The sequence below is a fragment of the Desmodus rotundus genome, chromosome 5 (assembly GCF_022682495.2).
Source record: "Desmodus rotundus isolate HL8 chromosome 5, HLdesRot8A.1, whole genome shotgun sequence".
NCBI classification, from domain to species: domain Eukaryota; kingdom Metazoa; phylum Chordata; class Mammalia; order Chiroptera; family Phyllostomidae; genus Desmodus; species Desmodus rotundus.
In genome coordinates this window covers 123,127,203-123,147,492 of record NC_071391.1, presented here as the reverse complement: position 1 = coordinate 123,147,492, position 20,290 = coordinate 123,127,203, and the positions used below count along the sequence as shown (strand labels likewise).

At 35.3% G+C, this 20,290-nt stretch overlaps 1 protein-coding gene across 1 annotated transcript in view; it reads left to right on the top strand.

Annotated features, from left to right (window-relative positions):
• Positions 1-20,290, top strand: part of LRPPRC (leucine rich pentatricopeptide repeat containing) — a 99,511-nt gene that overhangs the window by 28,818 nt on the left and 50,403 nt on the right. Inside the window, exons 15-23 of the mRNA XM_053924151.2 lie at positions 8,355-8,382; positions 10,130-10,187; positions 11,268-11,374; positions 11,589-11,666; positions 12,013-12,057; positions 12,404-12,517; positions 13,527-13,657; positions 14,398-14,483; positions 15,897-16,104. Of these exons, the coding sequence (XP_053780126.1) occupies positions 8,355-8,382; positions 10,130-10,187; positions 11,268-11,374; positions 11,589-11,666; positions 12,013-12,057; positions 12,404-12,517; positions 13,527-13,657; positions 14,398-14,483; positions 15,897-16,104 (855 nt within the window). The remainder of the gene's footprint in view (positions 1-8,354; positions 8,383-10,129; positions 10,188-11,267; positions 11,375-11,588; positions 11,667-12,012; positions 12,058-12,403; positions 12,518-13,526; positions 13,658-14,397; positions 14,484-15,896; positions 16,105-20,290) is intronic.

Below are 20,290 nucleotides of genomic sequence, written 5' to 3'. Positions count from 1 at the left end.
TTATTCTTCCTACTAAGTAGTTGAATTGACTTTAAGCAGCCTTTTATATCATCTTTTCCAAGAAATACACACAATTTGGTGATGGTCTTGTTTTAAAGAAGAAAGCACTGTTTGAAAATGGAGAGTTGGAGTTATAGGTGAATTGACATGTATGTTTGATTTATACTTTGAATATTTAATTACAAGGTGACTTTTATTCAATATAATACTACTCTCTTCTGTGCACTAAGAGAATGTTAATGACCTTTCCCTTCCACTTTTGTTATTTTGAAAACATTTAAACATAAAGAAAAGTTGAAAGAATAATAGTAAAGGAAACATCCACATACCTTTTATATACATTTACCATTTGTTGATATTTTGCAACATTTACTTGTTTTCTTATGTACTCTCTCTCTACTATATAAATCTATATAATATGTATAGATATATGTATGCACATACAGTGTGGGACAAAATTAGGTTTACAGTTGTTCATATGGAAAATAATACAGTATATTTACAAGAATAAACTCTGTGTTTCATGTACTACATCCATATCCCTACTTTAGCCCAACTTTGTTTATACATACACTTTTCTCTTTTTGGCTGAACCACTTGAAGTTGTAGACGTCATGATACTGATGATGCCAAACCCTTCAGCTTGCGTCTCCTAAGAATAAGGTCATCTATATAATCATAACAGCAGTATCACTGCTAAAAAGTTAATAATACCACAATATCACCATATTTAGATTGCCCCAGTTCTAAAAATTTGTTTTACAGCTGTTTCACTTTTTGATTGAGGGTTCAATTAGGATCATGCATTGCATTTGATTTCTGTCTTTATATTCTCTTAAATCAAGAGCAATTCCCTTAACTTTTTTGTCTTTTAAGACACTGGCTTTTTTTTGAAGAGTCCAGGGTACTTTAATCTGCAGAATGTCCCTCCTACATTTTTATTTGTCTGATTTTTTTCTCATGATCAGATTCAGATTGAACATTTTAGCAAGAATACTTTATAGGTGATAAGTATTTCTTACTGCATCAAGACATAGTATGTCAGGTGCCAAGTTTTGGTGCCATCAGCTAAGTTTGATCACTTGGTTATGGTGGTGGTTCCCATGTGTCTCCCCTGCAGAGGAACCTTGCTTACCCGCTTTGTAGTTAGTAGGCAGTCTGTGGGGTGATACTGTGAGGCAGTGCGTCTGTCCTGGTCCTGGTGCCTTTCACGCAGTGGTTCTAGCCGACACTGGCAATGCTTGTAGAATCGATTGTTAACTGTGGTGTTTGTGAAGCTGTGAGTTTCTGATTTTATCATTCTTTAGCATTTATAATGTTAACGACTTTGACTTCTGATATTAACTCAGTGGTTTTTAGTCTGCTTGTTTGTTGGAGGGCTAGAGTTTTCTGTAGACATCTTGGAATCACCATTGCAGACAAGAAGAGGTAGGACAAGTAGTGGGGATTCTGTGTTGCTGCCCTTTCTTTAGCCAGTGCAGTTCTGCTCTTTTCAGCCATGGTTTTATGTAAATTGAAAACAAAACAAAAAAAAACAAGGGCCTTTGTCTTTAAAAATAAAGTTTGGAAAATACAGAATACATAATCAAGTAGATAAACATACTAGTAGAGCCAGATTTTAAAAAAGAACCCAGAATGCATTATGAAGTGAAATATAGTAACATTTTCCTATAGTTATTCTTGGAAAAAAGATTGGGGACTGTTTTTTGTATAGACTTCCAGGTGATGGGTAATTTCACTAATGTTATATTTTCTTAGTCAGTTTGAATGTCAGTTATATTTCACAAAACCTAGACTTAGACAAGGTATGTGGACTATAAAGTTGATCCAATATGGTGGGAAAAAACAAATTGTATGTTCTGACACATACACTCAAGTCAGTCACTAAGCTTTTAGTGGCTCCGTTGATTAAGGTATGCAGAGTTTCCTGCCCCTCTAATATATGCGTCTGGTTGCTGTGTTACCTCTCTTTCTGCTTTTTACTTTTGTGCCCTCGTCTTTGCTGTCAAATTTTTTTGCTGTTACTCTTAACGACTTTCAGTATGTTTATCTTAAGGAACCTACACATGCTTAAATAATTTGCTGTTTATTTTTTTTTTAGATTTTATTTATTTATTTTTAGACAAAGGGGACAGGAGGGAGAAAGAGAGGAAGAGAAACATCAATGTGTGGTTGCCCTCCATGTGCCCCCTCCACTGAGGACCTGGCCTGAAACCCAGGCATGTGCCTGGACTGGGAATCGAACCGGTGACCACCCGTTTTGCAGTCTGGCACTCAATCCACTGAGCCACACCAGCCAGGGCTAATTTGCTGTTTCTGATTTATTGCAGGCTGGCAAATTAGGTAACTGAAGTCATGTATGTTTTTCTTATTGCACTGTCTTCAGTGTGTAGATTAATACCTGGCACATGACTAGTACTATTGGATTAATCATTGACGCCTTATTTTCTACCTCTGTTTTTAGGCATGCTCTTTAACTCAGCCAGTATTTATTGTTGAGACTGGAGGTGTTGGTTGGGATCAGATTGTGAAATATTTTAAATAACATAAAGGAACTTGTCCTTTATTTGAAGAAAGTAGACTGACTTGTGCAATGTGGAGGCTTGGCTGAGACAGAGATACATTTGGAATATATTTTAATTTCAAACATTATATTTTTCATTTCTAGAAATTCAACTTGGATTTTTTGAAATATCTTCTATGTCTCTTTAACATGCTCATGCTTTTTTTCTTCTCAACTGTATAAAGATATTAATGATAGATATTTTGATGTCCTTGTTTACTAATTCCATCATCTGTGTCGTTTCTGGGTCTGTTTATAGTTCATTTTTTTCCTCGTTATGTGTCATACGTTTCTGTTTCTTTGTAATTTCTGTTTGGATGCCAGGTATGGATTTTATGCTGGTGGATCTGAATTTTTTTTTGGTATTTCTTTTAAATATTTTTGAGCTTTGTTCTGAGACAGTCTCGAGTTAAGTTACTTGGAACAGTTTTCTTAGTGTTGGCTTTTATGCTCTGCTAGGCAGGACTGGAACAGCCTTTAGTGTGTGGTTGTTCGCATTAAATTAGTTTAGGCCTGGTAATGAGGCTGAGTTCTCTACCTGCCAGCTCCCAGGTATTTGGAAATTGTTGGGAATGTGAACTGTTGCAATCCCTGTGGGAGTTCTAGGAATTGTCCTTTTCAGAGCCTCTGAAAAGGTCTCAGGTAGTTTCCTCCACTTCAGCTTGTTTTCTCAGTCACGTGTGCTTTTCAGTGGTCAGCTAAGACTGAGGGCAGCTCTCTGAAGCTCTCCACGCTCCCTTTGTTAAGCTCTCTCCTCTGGTACTCTGCCCTGTAAGAGTCAGTTTTAACTGGTCTGTTCCAAAAAAGTATTTTAAATCTGCAGGTTCTAAAACTAGATTATATCGATGAATTTTTTAAATTATAGATTTTGAGAAGTTTCAGGCTGTGGTAATTTGCCATTATTCATAAAAATATGTGCATAATTGAAAGCATTTGTTACTAGTGGTGATTTCTTTCTTTTCCTCCCTCCCCCAAAACTACCAAAAATACAAAACATAATCCATGTCATTATAATCCATTATTTTAGCATTAATGTAGCCTTCTGTTTCATCTGATGCTGAATCCAGTAATACGTATTTTAACATTCCTTTGTTGGTACACTCAGTACAGCTGTTGAAACAGTCACCTGTGGCGTGCTTCTCAGGGTCCTGTTGTAAGTCTAGTGCCTTTGGAATTGGCCGAGTGGATAGGAGAAAACAGTATTTGATGACATTCCCAAGAGTCCAGATTAACTACCGGCAACTGCTGTAAGGGTTACCATGTAGGAGGTTGATTTAGTTACTCCTCACCGAAAATAATTACTCATAGTTGTCAGAAACGTTAGAAGTTTTAGAATATTAAATGAAGTATCATAGTCACTGGAGCTAATCTAAGGGAAACTTGGGTATTCATTTCAATATTGGAATGCAATTTTTGGAATAGTTACTTTTAGTATATTCTGCCACCTAGTGGTAGGTCCAGGGTGTATGAGACAGTAGTTCCTGGCATGTGTTCTATAACCTGTTTTAGCCAAGATTAATTTTTATGCTCTCCTACAATATTTTTGAAAAACCAACAAATGGTCTTCTGGTCAAGATGAGAATTAGGTAAACATGCCTTGCCTCCTGTCACAACTACAGAAAAAAAATTATAATAAGACTACATGACAAATATCACCCAGATACGTCAGAAAATCGAGCTGTATGGAAGTCCGACAACCAAGGATTTAAGGAAGCCACATTCATCTAGATGGGTAGGAGGGGTGGAGTGGCATGGAGGTGGAGTGGCGCAGACAGGCATGGAGATGCGGAACGGGTTGTCCCACACCCATGTGCAGTGTATAAAAATTAGGAGGGATACCTTGGGAGCAGGGATCCCAGCCCTGGACCAGACCACCCAGCCCAGGGTTCCAGCAACAGGAAGTTAAGTCCCCACAATTTCTGGCTGTGAAAACCAGTGGGGGTTGGGGCAGCAGGAGAAACTGCAGGATTCACAGGAGACACTGCTTACGGGCCCTGCAACAGACTTAGGACTTACGCTGATTCACTTCCTCTGGGATTCAGCACCAGGGCAACAGCTGGAAGGGCTCCAGTGGCATACGGGGAGAAATTGAAGTGATCAGCCTCAGGGAGAGTGCCAGAATTCCTCCTGGGCAGAACTCCACAGGCCAGGCTGTTTTGAGTCAAGAAAACAGCCTGAATTACCTTGAGTCATAGCCTTGAGCCATTGAAAGTTTACTCAATGAAGATAACAGTGGGTATTTGAAGGATGGAAAAAGGGGTGCAGGTAAGAGATGGGGGAGCAGGACAGCATGAAGAGATAATCAGCAATCTGTGGGATCTTTTGAGGAGCCTGTGCGACTTAAGGTGGAAGATAATTAATCTTTCTAAGTCTGTTTCCTCTTCTGTGAAACAAGAAATTTAAATACCTACATTCAGTATTGTCTTAAAAATAACAAAACAGTGCACTTGGAACCTAGTACAGAGGATTACTTTTAAGGAGCAGCTAGGGAAAGACAATTGCTGAAAGAGATTGAGTAGCATCACGGGGAAATTGGCAGATAATGACCAACAGCAGCACATCTCAAAATGTGGTCGAAGAGGACTGAGGAATGTTAGGTGAGTTTTTGAGTATAGATTAGTGGTTATTTTAGCAAGAGTACTTTTGGTGGAGGTTTGTGGCCAGAAGCCAGATTGCAGTTGATTAGGGAATGAACATGCAGTAAGGAGATGTTAACCACTTTTTTTTTTTTTAAGCTTAGTTTTAGAAGATTCTGTGTGTGTGTTTTTTTAATTTGTCCCACTTATCATGAAGCTACACATGCAAGGTAGTGCTTTCAAACACTTCCAGTTGTTCAGATAGCTGTACAGTTTTGGAAGTTTATCTCCGTGCCTTTCCTAGTTACTTCATGCCTGGTTTGAGGACAATTTAATATCTTAGCAATATTTTTATTCTCTGTTGAGTTAATATTTTGACCAAAGAGATGATTAAAATAGCTTTTCTTAAAAGGGAAGCCTAGCTTACTAATGTTGAGAGTTGGAATAGAGATGCAAAATTTAGACCAGAGTTGGTATGTGTTTATTTTTTTATTTTCTAGAGTTTTCAAACATTTGCAAAAGTGAAATTCCCAAGTCCCGATCAATCGAGCTTCAACAGTTAAGATTTTGGCAAAGTCGTTTCATTTATTCCTTTTGCGACCCATTCCCGCCCCTCCCTTTTTTCTTGGACTGTTTAAATGATAGGCCTGTTGTCCTTCCACCCATATACTTTAATCTACATCTCAGAATTTATTTTAAATAAAAATAACCACTGTGGTATGACAAAATTAACAGTAATTGAGAAGAATTCATCAAATTCCCAAAGGAATACATGGTGAAAAACTGCAACTCTTGCCACTTAATATTGTGCACTTTTGGACATTGGCCTCTCATGTACTCAAAAACCGCTATTTCTACTCCCTCCACCCTCCACCATTCCTTAGATGTGATAGGGAACTACAGATTAAGAGTCCTTGGAATTAAGGCTCTTCCTATCCTAACCGGTCATGCCTAATTTTTTGTCCCTACAGATTTTTACTGTATCTTACTCTTCACTGCACAGCGTTTCGTCTTGATATCTTGATTTCTCACTCTTGTTACATTTACTGTTGGGGAAAAAAATCTTGGTTTTTTTTTGGCATATGAAAATATCAGGTAGTCAGGAGTCTTGCTCTGTGGTCAGTGGATGGGTGAGACGAAAATGAAAACTCTTGTAGTGAGTGCGAGGAGCTCTCCTGCTGTAGCCTGGAGTTTTGATTTTTCGGTGGGCTTATCGTTCCTTCCGGTAACTGATTTCTCAGAGTTTTTTCTGCAAATCAAGCTGTGCACTAAACTCAGGGCTTCATAAACATTTTCCCCCCACCTATAGATAAGATTCCATCTTTTCAAAACCTTAATGTGCTTCAGTGGGAGGGATGATTTATCATAAGGAAGAAGATTCTAGAGAGGCATGGAACATGTTTTTGTTTTTTATTTGGAAACAATTATAGAATCACAGGAAACTGCAAAGATAGGACACAGAGCCTATGTACCCTCCCCGCCCATTTCCCCCCGATGGTTAACGTCTTACATAACTATAGTACATCAGTCATCAAAACCAGGTATCTGACATTACTGCAGTGTTCACATACAGTTCTCACATTTTATCACGGGTAGATTTGTGTAACCAACACTGCAGTGAAGATACAGAACTACTGCATCGCCACAAATACCCTCTGGCACTCACTCACTGTGGTCACACCTCCCTGTGCCCCACCATCTCTAACCCATGGCAACCACTAATTTGTTCTCAATTTCTATAGTTTGTTATTTTGCAGTGGTTATGTAGATGGATTCATAGAGTATGTTTTAAGATTGTCCTTTGTCATTTAGCATTAATGCCCTGAAATCCATTCAAGTTGTGTATATCAGTTCATTCTGAACATGTTGCTAAAGTACAACTAAGTGCCCTATTAACTCGCTGTACCAAAACGCAGTCCACCCAAAACTGCTCAACCGCAAGTTTAAATACTCTGTGGGTATTTTTTACACTGCATATGGTATATAATTATAATGAATATATAAATTACAATATATTTACATTGTGAAATTACCACTAATACACAGTCTTAAAGTAGATTATATATTTGAATTACATAGACCAAAAAGCTTATAGACGTTAACTTTACAAAGCTTAGAAGTGGTATGAGGCCAATGTTCATTGGTTATCCTGCTTTGTAAATGGATTTTCACTCGAACAGGCAAAATTTGGGTGAGCCGTTCCTTTTGTTTTCTTTGAAATAATTTCAAGTTCACATAGTTACAAGAATTATGTTGAACATTGCATACTCCATTTACTAGCTTTTAGCATTTTGCCACATTAGCATTATTCATTCCCTCCCTCTGTCTGTCTGCACACACACACACACACACAGATACATAAAATTTATTTTTTCAGAACTGTTTGGGCTTAGGTTGCGTATATCTTGGCACGACCCTTTACCCTGAAGCACGTCAGTGTGTAATTCTGCAGAGCAGGGTGGTTCTGTGACAGAACCACAGCACAGTTAGCAAATAGGAAATTTAACATCGATTATCTTTGTCTAATATAGTTTACGTTTCAGTTTCATCAGTTTTGGTGGGTTTTTTTTTTTTTCACATTTCCCTGCTTCTGTACAGAATCTAGTTCAGGGATAAATATTAGTTGTCTTTTCTCTTTAATTTTCTCTAAGCTGGAACAGTTCTTCAGCCTTTGTCTTAATGACATTAACATTTTTGGAGACTATAAGTCAGTTACTTTACAGAATTTTCCTCACGATGGTTCCTTGTGGCTGAGTCATCCCAGGAGTGCTGTTTTTCTTGGGGAATTAAATCTAAAAGCACACAATGTCCATCATCATCTCATTAGTGTTGTCAGTTTTGATCACCAGATGAATGTTACTCAGTTTCTCCACTTTATGGTTACAGTCTTTACCACTACAAGTAATAAGCATTCTGTGGGCAGACACCTTGAGACCATGGAAATATTTTGCTCCATCAAACTCCCCAGGATTTAGGGATGGTTCTTAATGATTCTTGCCCAAACTAACCTTTATTTTAAGAGTTCGAAGTCAGTGGGAGCCAGCCTTTCTAAATTACCTTCTCCTGAAAATTCATCTTGCTTTGGAAACATTTATTTACTTACTTGTTTTACAGCTTTGATCTGTATGCACTGCATATAATAATTGCTAGTTCTCTTTAACTTAAAATGGTTTTTAAACCTGAGTTTATTTTTAATCCTTTGCTGCCCTCTACAGGTCCATGAATATAAATCTTTGGAGCAAGGTAAGTACTAATAATGCAAATCATAAGGTGATATTTAAACTATTAAGAGCAAATGTTGTAGTAGGTGTACACATTGATGATATATTAAGTTCGTGAGCTTAGAACATTGAAGTTGATAATTTTAAAACTGCTTTCCTGGAGCATGAAATTTATTATTGAAGCAGTCCTTGACTTCTTAGTCATAAATTCTTCCTAAGGGTTTTAACTTTTCCAAAGGACAACTGTCAACATTTTTGCCTTGACATATGACCATTAGGTTTAATAGTTAATTTTTTAAATATATACATTCAGATATATTTGTATGTGTGTATCTATATATGAATGACATACTGACCAATTTGAAACTACTGTCTTTTTTAAGAAGTTAACTGCTTTCATACAGGAAGTACAGATATCCTTATGTTGAATTGTTGGACATATTTTAACTAAATGAAATCAGAATGTGCATCATTGATTGGAATTTCCAATTTAAATATTTTTTTAAATCTAAATTTTATTCAGTTTTGTTTTAAGTATTATGCTGCTATTCAGACTATAGAGTCAATTATAATATATGGTGGGGATAGCTATATTCGGAAGTAATTTTTCAACTAGAAAGGTTTTTTATTGGTTTGTTCATTAAATATGTCTTTGCTCAAATTTGGTATGAAATGTGACTGACTTAATGTACGGCTACAACTTCTGATAGAACTTACTGTCTGTCTTCTGTACCTGTCTTGTTGGTTACAGACAGTTTGTAGGTGACGATTGTTTGCTTTGTTTTTGAGGAGTTTCTGCCTCAGCTATCCTTTGAATTGCCATTAACCACAGCATGATTTTCATGGTGGAGGGAAGTGGGATATGGTTAATTTTGTCTAATTTTTTATATTAGCAAATAAATAGCAGTAGAATTAACTGCAGTTTGAGTTGTTAACATGTATAATACATGCCCGGTGCTATTTTAAGAACAAATAAATTTAGTAGTAGAGGTCATATAACGTAGTTCATGATTCTAACACTTTGCAAAACAGTATATGTTTTTGTTCTTATTTTCTGTAGCCCGAGGATATGTAGTCGAATATTTTGTTCAAAAGTTACAAGTCAGTGCTATAGAGTTTGTAATCATTTTCATCATAAAATACATGTTTGGATTTTTTAAAATTAAAACTTTGCCAGCAGAATTAACGATGAGTAAGTGTCATGTTTGTCTGGCAGCATCTCTGCATTCAGTTGATAAGAACACATGAGAACAAACACAGAACTTTTGGCCCCTTTTGTTTTAATGCCATTAAAACGACTGGGAAAAGGTTGTTGAAAAACTAAAAAATAAATAAGTAGTCCAGAATATTTTACTGTATTATTTCTGTAATACTTCATTTAAAAGGAGGCAACTGGTCCACTTTCCATAAGACCAAAGCAATATGAAAAATAATATCAGCTGATAATTCCTATAAGCTCTTTCCTATTTATAACAGTTCATTTAAAATAATATATAAACAAATCAGTTTAGAGGTTTTCTTTGTGACATTTTATAAAACATTGCAGTTTTCCCTCAACATGGGTTCGTTTTGGTTTTGTTTTTAAAAGACAAACCTATTATTTAAAAACGAAACAATCTCCTTGGCAGGTGGGGGTGGTGTTGAATTACTGTGATATAGAATAATACCTTACTGGGGAGAAGCTTTATTATTTCAAGAATTCAATTTCAGATTGTATTTGTTCTTGTTTGCCTCTCTTGCTGCAATGCACGAATTTTCTGTCTTATCAGATAACGGAACTGTTGTACAAGGACGGACGTTATTGCCAAGAGCCTCCAGGACCGACTGGTAGCGTTTCAATTTCGATGATTGTAACTTATCCACAAATTCATTCTTCTGTGTAATGATGGGCTAGAAAGATTACAGCAGTAAACAGTCTCTTTTTGAAAGTGAAATTTGAAAACATTTGGTTATCAGTCTTTATGTTGATAACCACAACATTTTGAGATCTATGAGGTGTTTGTTTTTTATCATAATTATTTTCTTAAAAGACAGTTTTGGAAGGCTTTTTTTTTTTTAGGAATTGAGGAAATGCTTCTTATAGCACCTATGAATGTAGCCTTAAAAATCAGTAATCCTTACTGTTTATGTGATTTTAATGTTTTGCAGGTATTGATTTTAAACATGTAAAGTCAAAGTAGTAAAGAGGTCTGGTAGATTTTTTCCACTTAAATATAAATTATTACATTGTTTGACATTTAATCATTTTCACTTTTTTATATAATGAGGACTCAAATATATGGTTTTCTATAAGAAGGTGCCTTTCTTGAAAGTTCAAATTTTCTACACTGGGTATTAACACATGGCCCTATACATTTTATGCTTGAATGCATAGAAAAATTACTGCTGTTATAAAACATCTTTGTTAATCTTGGTTTTTCATTGGCTAATAGGCAGCTCTCCACAGCATTACTGTATCTGCTTATTAAAATTATTTAACTTTATACACACAACATTTAACAGTCCTTTCTAATTTTATATGTTTCCCTAAATATTGTCCATAAAAAGTTAGTTTAGAAATGTGTATGGGCATTTATTTATTCTCAGTACTGTGATTTCGACAGGAAAGGGTAAGGCCTTGGGCAGGACCACTTCTGTCATGGAGTTGTATAAAAAAATAAATTGAAGTAAGATTCAGTACTGAAAAGCTGTCACTCGGTCTGAAAATAATTAATATTCCCTTCACTCACCAGTTAGATATGTGCTCCCAAACCACATAATCTCTATGCCTCAGTGATCATTGTTGCCATTTCAGAGCCTCTCATCAGGGTGACATCTCACACCAAAATGATTTCTTATAAATTAATCTTGATAACATGACAGTCTCAGTAATTTTAGTGGAATGCTTTCTCTTGTTTTTTTCCACAGAAGCTGTTGGCTATTTTCTTTATAACTTGATTGACAGCATGAGTGACTCAGAGGTACAGGCCAAGGAGGAGCGTTTGAGACAATACTTCCATCAGCTGAAGGAGATGGTACCATTTCATTTTTTGCTATATAATGCCTGTCCTGCCTGACATGTATCTATTAGATTTAAAATTGCTGCTTTTAAGTACAACCAGACCACTTCTCAATGACATACATGAGTTGGAGACTTAAATTATGTCTGAGATAATTTCTGTTAGACAAATTTCAGTTTGCTTGTCTAAAACTGAGGGGTTTTTTTTTCCCTCCCTTTCCTTGGCACAGAATGTAAAAATTCCTGAAAATATCTACAGAGGCATTCGTAACCTGCTGGATAGCCACCACGTTCCTGAATTGATTAAGGTGTGTGAGAACTAGCAATCGACTTTAAAATAATGCTTAATTAATATTTTAAATCATGTTAAAATTTTATTTAAATACGATGCTTAGTCCAAAAAAAGTTTATTTAAATGACAACAATTAAAACAAGGCTTTTTTATTGATTGTTGGTAAATACTGTTCATACATTGAAGAATAATTTAAAACATTTGTTTCAGTGGTTAATAAAGTATGAACAGAATTTCTGGAAAATTTTGGGAAGATGGAAAAATAGCAGTAAAATGAGGCGAGGCTTTCAAAATTTGCTTTTGACATTTGCTAATATATTTTTCCATGTGTTTTCTAATTCTAATTTAAATCCCAATTTTAGGATGTTAATGTGTTGGTTGAAAGAGGGAAGACAGACTCTCAAAAAGTAAGTAAGATGTTGAGTACATTCTATATACTACAACAATAATGACATTTAATGAAAATTCTAGACTGTCTTTATAAAGTCGGTGGTTCCTAACATTTTGCCATCAGTAGACCTCTGAGAAGTTGGTAAAAGCTATTCCTCAACTCAGAAAAATCAACATATCTAAAAAAATTGCATATAATCTCAGAAGCTTCATAATCCCCTAGAGTCCATTCACAGATATCCAGATTACTGTCCTTGATAGCATTTATGACATTTAGGAAAGGTCAGTTTAAAGGGAAGAGTGGCAAGGGATACGTTTTCTTTTTGAAGTAAATTTCTTTCCTCTTTCTTTCCATTTCTGTAGACTATGCAGCTTTCATCATCTGATTTGGAGCTCACACTTGAAAAAGTAAAAGCTGAAAATCAACCTATAGGACATGTCCTAAAGCAACTCATATTAATCCTTTGTTCAGAAGAGGTAACATTTGTTTCAATATTTCAAATATGCTATTACGGTAAAAAAAAATTCTTTATAGATAAAAGTAAGAAAGGCAAATACAATATTTGTGATTTTTATAATTGATTATTATACATCATGCCTGTGAAGAATGCAATTAAATGAAAGGTTAACTAATTTCAACTGCACCTTGAATGGCATGTTTTCGGGTTGCTGTAGTTTGTTTACAATAATCTGCAAAGTGAATGATAGAAACAGCTGTGATAGGTTTATCATACATGCCAAATGTCCTTTCAAGCCATGGCTCCGGTCTCTTATATCTAGATTGTCAAGCAACTGATACATGCAGTAGTCATTTGCAAGTCAAATATTAGTAGGTTGTTAATGCAGGGATTGAAATTCCATTTTCCTCCTGGAAAAAAGCTCTTTCTGAGATAAAGGGTCTCTTGCCTTTTTTCAGCAGGCATACAGCTGTACTTTGTGTTTATTTTAGTGTGTGTCTGCAATTTGTGGCATATCACTAGACTTTTTCAGTTTGTAGTTCAATATAATTTGGTCGTATGCCTGTGATTTTAGGGAACAAATATAACTGAGTTTAAGATTATAACATGATACTGTTAAATTTCAGACTATTTCTTTACATTATCGGGATGGTAACCTAGACTGTGAGGAACTCTGCAATGATACATATTCTGTGTAAGGAAATTGAGCTGTGAGTAGGAGGTGACTTGGTACATATTTAATCTGGCAGTCTTTTTCACAATGCACTATTAAAGCCAAAACATCAAATCTGGCATAATGGCTTGTTTTGCATCATAGATAACAAATTTTAAAACCCTACATGTTTATCTTGCCTGCTTTGGAAAAGGTGAATGAAAATATCAAGGAGTGAGGTGAAGTAAATAACATGAATCCATTTATTTTAAAAGTACTCAACTTTTTCTACAGTCGGAACATAAAACTAGAAATTTTACATTTTCTTTTATATTTCTTTCTTTCTTTTTTTTTTTACTTCTATCCCTTATTTTAGAACATGCAGAAAGCTCTTGAGTTGAAAGCAAAATATGAATCAGACATGGCTGTCGGTGGCTACGCAGCTTTGATAAGCCTGTGCTGTCGACACGATAATGCAGACGAGGCCCTGAGCCTGAAACGGGAACTGTGAGTGCCCTGCGCCCCGCCAGTGAAACCCGCGTCAGCGCGCACCCACACGCAGTCCTTGCCGGTTGTGGAGATTGACCGTTACTGACTTCCACAATGTCATTTTTAAAATGGCTTTTTTTATCGGTGTTTTTGCATAATATGAGACTCTGATTAATTATGGCTTGTTTTCAGCAAAGAGTCTTTGTTTAAGTGTAAGACATTCTGTTCCTTGAAAGCCTAGGTTTTTTCTCCACTTCTACAACTGCATATCACAACAGTGGTGATGGCAGCTATTTTATCAGACTTGTTAAACAGCCCCCTTTCCATACTGTAGTGTAAACGATTTTCTGTCCCAATTTTTCAGTGTCTTTGGTTTCACACCTTTGATAGATTTATCAAATAAAAGTATGTCTCTTTGGGCATTTCAGTGTTCAATACAAAGTTAGAATCACATGAAGTGCCACAAAGCAAAAGAATTCCTACATTCCTATCATTTGAAGATGGAATGAAGTAATTTATATGTAATGTTAGTTTTATTTCTTTTGTCACTTCAAATATAATAACGTGAATAACAAATTTGTTATTTGTTATATGTTATTTGGTTATATGCCAAAAATAAATCTTAACTGAAAAGAGGTAAAAATTTAATAGCAACTCAGACCATCTGATGAGTTTTTGAAAGTGATAAAGTTGATATTGCAGTTATTTTTACAGTTAATCGACTTTCAACATAATATAAATGTGGCTTTAATTTTTAGCGACCGTTTAGATCCATCTGCTGTCCTTGACACCAGCAAGTATGTAGGCCTTGTAAGAGTGTTGGGAAAACATGGCAAACTCCAAGGTAAGCCGGGGCATATAAAGGAAATATGTGATGCAAGTATCTTGCCACTGGAATAATATGTGAATTGATATTAATGGTATATCATGGCCTGCAAAGTGCTTGAACACTTTGCATACAAATTTGCATGTGAATCCAACCAGAGCTGCATGGACAGTGTAGGCCATTAGTTTTAATGGATTGGCAAGCTTGTCATTTACATTTGCACAGCTCAGTGCTTTTTGCATTTCTGCAGCTAGTTTTTATTAGCATTGCTGTTCGGATTGAGTTTGAAGATCATGACTTAGGGCACGATTTACTTGTGTGCCTGCACTAATGGCTTTGTTTTTGCCTAAGAACATCTGAAGGCTGAACATAAACCCTCTAAACATAACTTTTATTTAAGAATGTGAATTTTGCAGTAGCCTTTGCCTTACCTTTTGATAACATTAACAAAATATACTTTAACAAGTTTTTATTTAGAAGTTTGCAGAGAAAGCCTAGATGATTATATAGTTGATATCCATACTCTAATTTTCTCATTGTTAGGTAATGCTAAGCCTAATGTAATCAATTACATTTGATGTATATTCTTACTATTTGTTTAACTTTCTCATTGGGTTTTACTTTGAAACTTCCTTTTTTTGTCTTCCCCTCTTCCTTTTATTTTCAGAGAAGATTTAAAAACATTTTTATAGTGAAAACTGTATAGATAGAATATTTGATTTGAAAATTGATTCCCCCCCACCCCAGGAAGCCTTTCTAACACAGAAAACTCTTTATAAGGATTAGCTTGCTTTTTTAAAATCACATTTTGTAAAGCGGTCAAAACATTTTGCCTGTGTAATAATTAAGAACAACATTATAAAAATGCACTTATTCCATATCCTAAAATGTTTGTTTCTACCTTCCTAATGAAGCTTAATGAATCTAATGTATTAACATGCAGTCTTTTGGAAAGCTTTCATTGGCTCTGCTTGGCTAATTAGTATCGACATAGCAAACAGGCCCTATCGGTATCAGACCATTAGTCTGGCTGTATATACAGTGTAAACACATCTTTATTATCTGGCTTCCTGACAAGCCATCTGCTGAAGAAACAATGGTGTGATTTAGCAGATGTTAGCTCTGAATGATAAAAGCATCCATTTAGGAGGATCTTACAGCTATAGGGCAGACCGTACAGGGTTATGTGGTGCAGAGTGGGCACACAGTCCCTATCTGTAATTTGTAGTCAAAGTTGCAGGGAAATGATAAAACCATGCTATTGTGGATTTATAATTGTAGTCTCGTTTAGAAATGCAAGTAGTAATTAACTTGAAATCGGCATTATACACTAGAATTTACATTCCTGCTGGGCTTGAAATGCTGTTTTAATAGCAGTTTGTTTTCCCTACATGAAATTACCTAAGGGTCTTTTGTGTTCTTTCATTGTAGATGCTATTAACATTCTAAAGGAAATGAAAGAGAAGGATGTTCTTATCAAAGACACAACAGTCTTGTCCTTTTTTCACATCCTAAATGGAGCGGCTTTGAGAGGTGAAACTGAAACAGTACAACAGTTGCATGAAGCCATCATGACTCTAGGGTTAACGAAACCATCCACCACCATAAGTTCCCCATTGGTTACTCTGTATCTGGAAAAGTAAGTTAATTGAATTTTGAATTTTAAATGTTAGCATTAAAAGAATGAGTGTAATCATTTGGGGATTATACTTTGTAAATATTCTGTGGTGCTCTGGAGGCCTTGAAGGTTATATGCCAAGAACAAGAGGACTTACGTGGACTAAGCGACCTTTAAAATCACCAGCAGCTCTGTGGTCCTATGGATTACTTCTCCATGGCATGAGTTCTAATGAATTTTTGTGGGGCATGTGATGATATTACATGAAATCGAATTTAATTTTTTCTAGTTTTGAGCCTGATAAGTGTTAATTATTTTAATAAGTATAAGAAAGAAGGATTCCCTGGGGCTTTTGATTATGCGTCATGACTGTTAATCAGGCAACAGTGTAGCAGCATCTCTTCAGTGCTCCTTTTTTCCACATCGGATTTTATTTTAATTGCATGTATTGATACGTAGTTTTTCTAGCTTTGATAAATATTATGGAATACATCTCTGTGCCTTGTGAGAAGATGAATTCTGTTTATAGGGCAAGATTTACTCAATTTAAAATTGTTCTATTTGAAATGCTCATGTTGGTGTCCAATTTAATGTATTTGCAATGCAAATCATGAGATCAGCCTACTCTCCTAATGAGTGAAACGTTTTAGTAAGGTGATTAAGTACCCTTTATTGTGTTCTTTTCCTTTTGTGTTTGTTTGTTTTTTAATTTCCTAGATCTTAACTCTTTGTCATCTTTCCCATGCTTAATGCAGTGGATAATCGGCTTATTTCCTGATTGGGACTTTCTGATTTTAGTATGGATGTAGTCCTGTCAATGCCAGGAGCAAAATAGAAGCTATGTCTTAGTGGTTCTTAATATTTTTCCCAAATTTAGGTAATTTTCCCAAATTTCTGGTAATTTTTCCTTTTTTATTAGGGGATATAATTAATCAAATATAGTGAATGGTTTAGTATTGAATTTAAAATGTAGAAGAAAAAAATCTCTTGCTCTGTGTTAGGAACTGTGTATGTAAATATATATGTACACAAATATATGCACATGCATGTTTTATGAAATAATTCCTTTGCCATCCAATCAAAAAACAGTTTATCAAGTTAGATGATTGGCCAAATCTTAACCTTCACAATCTTAGCATTACATCCTTTTAAAGAAATAGTGATTCAAACAATTAGTGTGTTACTGAGTTCTCATGTTCACAGCCAACTTTATATAGAAATCCTATAATTAAATGCTTTCTACCAGAATTTTTTGATTGTTTAAAAAAGATCCATCTCTGCAAATTGCATGTGGAGCTTTGCAAAGGGGTTTGAAAGAATGGGCCCAGTGCCCAGAAGAATTAGGCCCTCCTTCACTACTGGGCAAAAATAAAATAATTAACAATGAAAAATGAGGCCATGGTAGAAAAGTATCTTACAAACAGAAATACTTTGAAGACAGAGGAGACACAGAAGTCTTCCAAAACAGGTCTGCAGATGGGGCTCATGAACCAGGAGAGCTTACCCAAGGGAACATGGAAATAGCATGGGCTTCATACTTAACCTGGAGCTTGCTCTGTGCTTTTGATTTTGTAGTCCAGTCAGAGATTTGTGTGTCTCAGTAAAATCTGGCTGTTCCTGTTATTTGGACTAGAGAAATCTAAATTTGCATCTTTTCTTTTATGACTTCTTTACTCCTTTCACATGCATAGAAAAATTGTTATTACCTTTTACTTTTATTTGCCTAGGGTTCTGGATGTGGTTTTTTTTCTATCTTTGTAGAGGCAAGTCTCCATGACAACATATTTCAAATTTATCTGTCATAATAAAAAGTTTTGTGGACTGTTTTAGAGTTTGAGAACAATAAAAAGGAGACAAAGGAAATTTCATGTTTATAAATTGCAGGAAACAGTAATAGCACTCTTAGTTGGGGATAAGTTGAAGGAGTAAAATTGACTTTAAACTCTTTTCCAATTGTGTTTTCCCCAGCTGATAGAAGGTAGCTAATTAATTCGGAACCTTGACAAGTGCAGTCCTAGGATTAAACTACACTAGCCTGCCAAAAAGTCCAGATGTATTTGATTTGATTAAATGCTTAATCTTCAATAATATAATGTAATTGACCTCAGCAGGTACGAACTCAACTGGGGAATGAGTCTTAATTAGTCAAACTTGAGATAAAATTATGAAAAGCATTCCAGGACAACGTACAAAATCTTCCATCTTTTCACTCGAAGGCAAGCACCTTTTTGGAATGTCATGGCAAAGACTGCTTAAGTAAAGAGGCTATTACTTACACATTGTAATTCTGGAGCAAATTCATGAGATGGAGTTCCGTAGAAAGATGATATTTAAGATTCAGTAGATTTTAATTTTGAACTGACTTTTCCAGCATTAGAATAAACACAGGAAACATTAACACTGTCAGTTTGTTACTTGGATAATGTATAGAAAGCTTTTGGATATGGAAAATAATACATTTTGTTTTTATTCATTTGCTAAAATAACAACAGGTTTGCCCAGTGATAAAAAAGTTTGTAAACTAATCTGCTTCTGTATTATCAAAATGGTAATATTTGCAGCAGAAAAATAAGAGTTAAACAGAATTTTCAAGTGTTCCATTTACATTAGGGTTGTTCTCTAAATCATGTGTGCACATGTCCAAGTGTTATTTTAAACATTTTCTTTTGTGGCTGTTTAAATTTTATTTTCTAATTGAAATCATGCTTCATTCTGGGAAATGACCTGAGTCCTCCATATTAAGGAAGGAAGAAATGCTTTAAAATAGGTTAGAACAGCTTTCAATTAGTCTTTATACAACGTTAAAGGAAATGAAATAAATAAAATGTGGGTCATTAGGTTTAAAGGCATAAGAATTTGTATGGTGCAGTTTCGGATTCACTTGTTTTGTAGCTTATCTGCTTTGGTTTCATTGCATACAAAAATATCTCAGGCTGTTTAACTGGGCTATTTAGTACAACTGATCAAGGAAGCTTTAATTTTTGCTTTCCAATAAGGATTTTTCTGGGCTGATTTGTGCTATCATCTGCATATGCCCACATCCATTTCATGTAAGTGAAACATGGACTTTATATATAATCCTTTCAGAACTCTTGCTAAATTAATCTTGAGTTCTTCATAAAGGTCATAATTTCTGTTAGATATCAATGTAGGTTTTAAAACTCACTGTAACACTTTAATATATCACATAAATGGAAAATATACTTTATTAAATGCTGGTTATTCTGTCATATACACGCCCCTTCAATTTTAGCATCTTCATTTGTACTGGATACTTTTATTATTTATGGGAATGCTTGCCTTCTAGACTAAAACTCTTTATGTGCTGAAAGGAAATTAAGGAGGTTTGCCTCTTCTACTCCATTATTGCAATTAAGAATTTAGCATCATCAGTGCCAAAGGACAAAAGTGTGTCATTTGCCCTAGGGGGACAGGACAGTGATAAGATGATTTTTCGTCAAGGATCATTGGGTCGTAATTAAGTTACATTCATGGCTGTTGCGTTCTGAAGGATGATTGGTAAATGACAGGCTTCATGTGCTTCGAGCGGACAGTGTTCAGTAGGGTTTTTTCTCCCTCTGTCAGAAAGTCCTGTTGAGCCTGATAATGTAAATGTGGCATTTTATTCTGAACAAAAGAGCAGGGAAATGAGCTATCTTGTCTAATCATTCAGTTGTTTAACACCGACTTCCAGTTTAGACTCAATTGGCTGGAAAGCACTTGACATGTGAAGTTAGTTAGTGCTGTTCGGAACGCGTGTTTGAGTAAATTTTAAAGTAAGTGACAGCTAAATTGTACCTAGGGAAATTACAAAGCCTTCAACACAGTTAATTTTTTGGGGAGGATTAGTTGTAATTGCAACACCAGTCTCCTTGAAGATTCCTCATGTATAGATGATGAACAGGGAAAAAAAAAAAACAACAAAACATTTAGTCTTTCAAGGGCTGGTTCTTTTAACAGAGTAATTTTTGTGAAGATGATGGTTTCTCCTGAATTGATTTCTCTCCAAACAGAACATCTGCTTAAAATTTACAGAGTAGTTTGTTTTTAGAATGTTGGGGTGTTTTTCCCCCTTTCAAAAAACTTTTTTCTCCGCACAAAGCTCTTCTTTTCTCTAGTGATTTCAGATTTTGAGAGCTTTTTAGTCAGTAAGCCCTTTAAGTAAATTGCCACTTCTCTAACACTTTATGCATAGTGTTGAAGCACT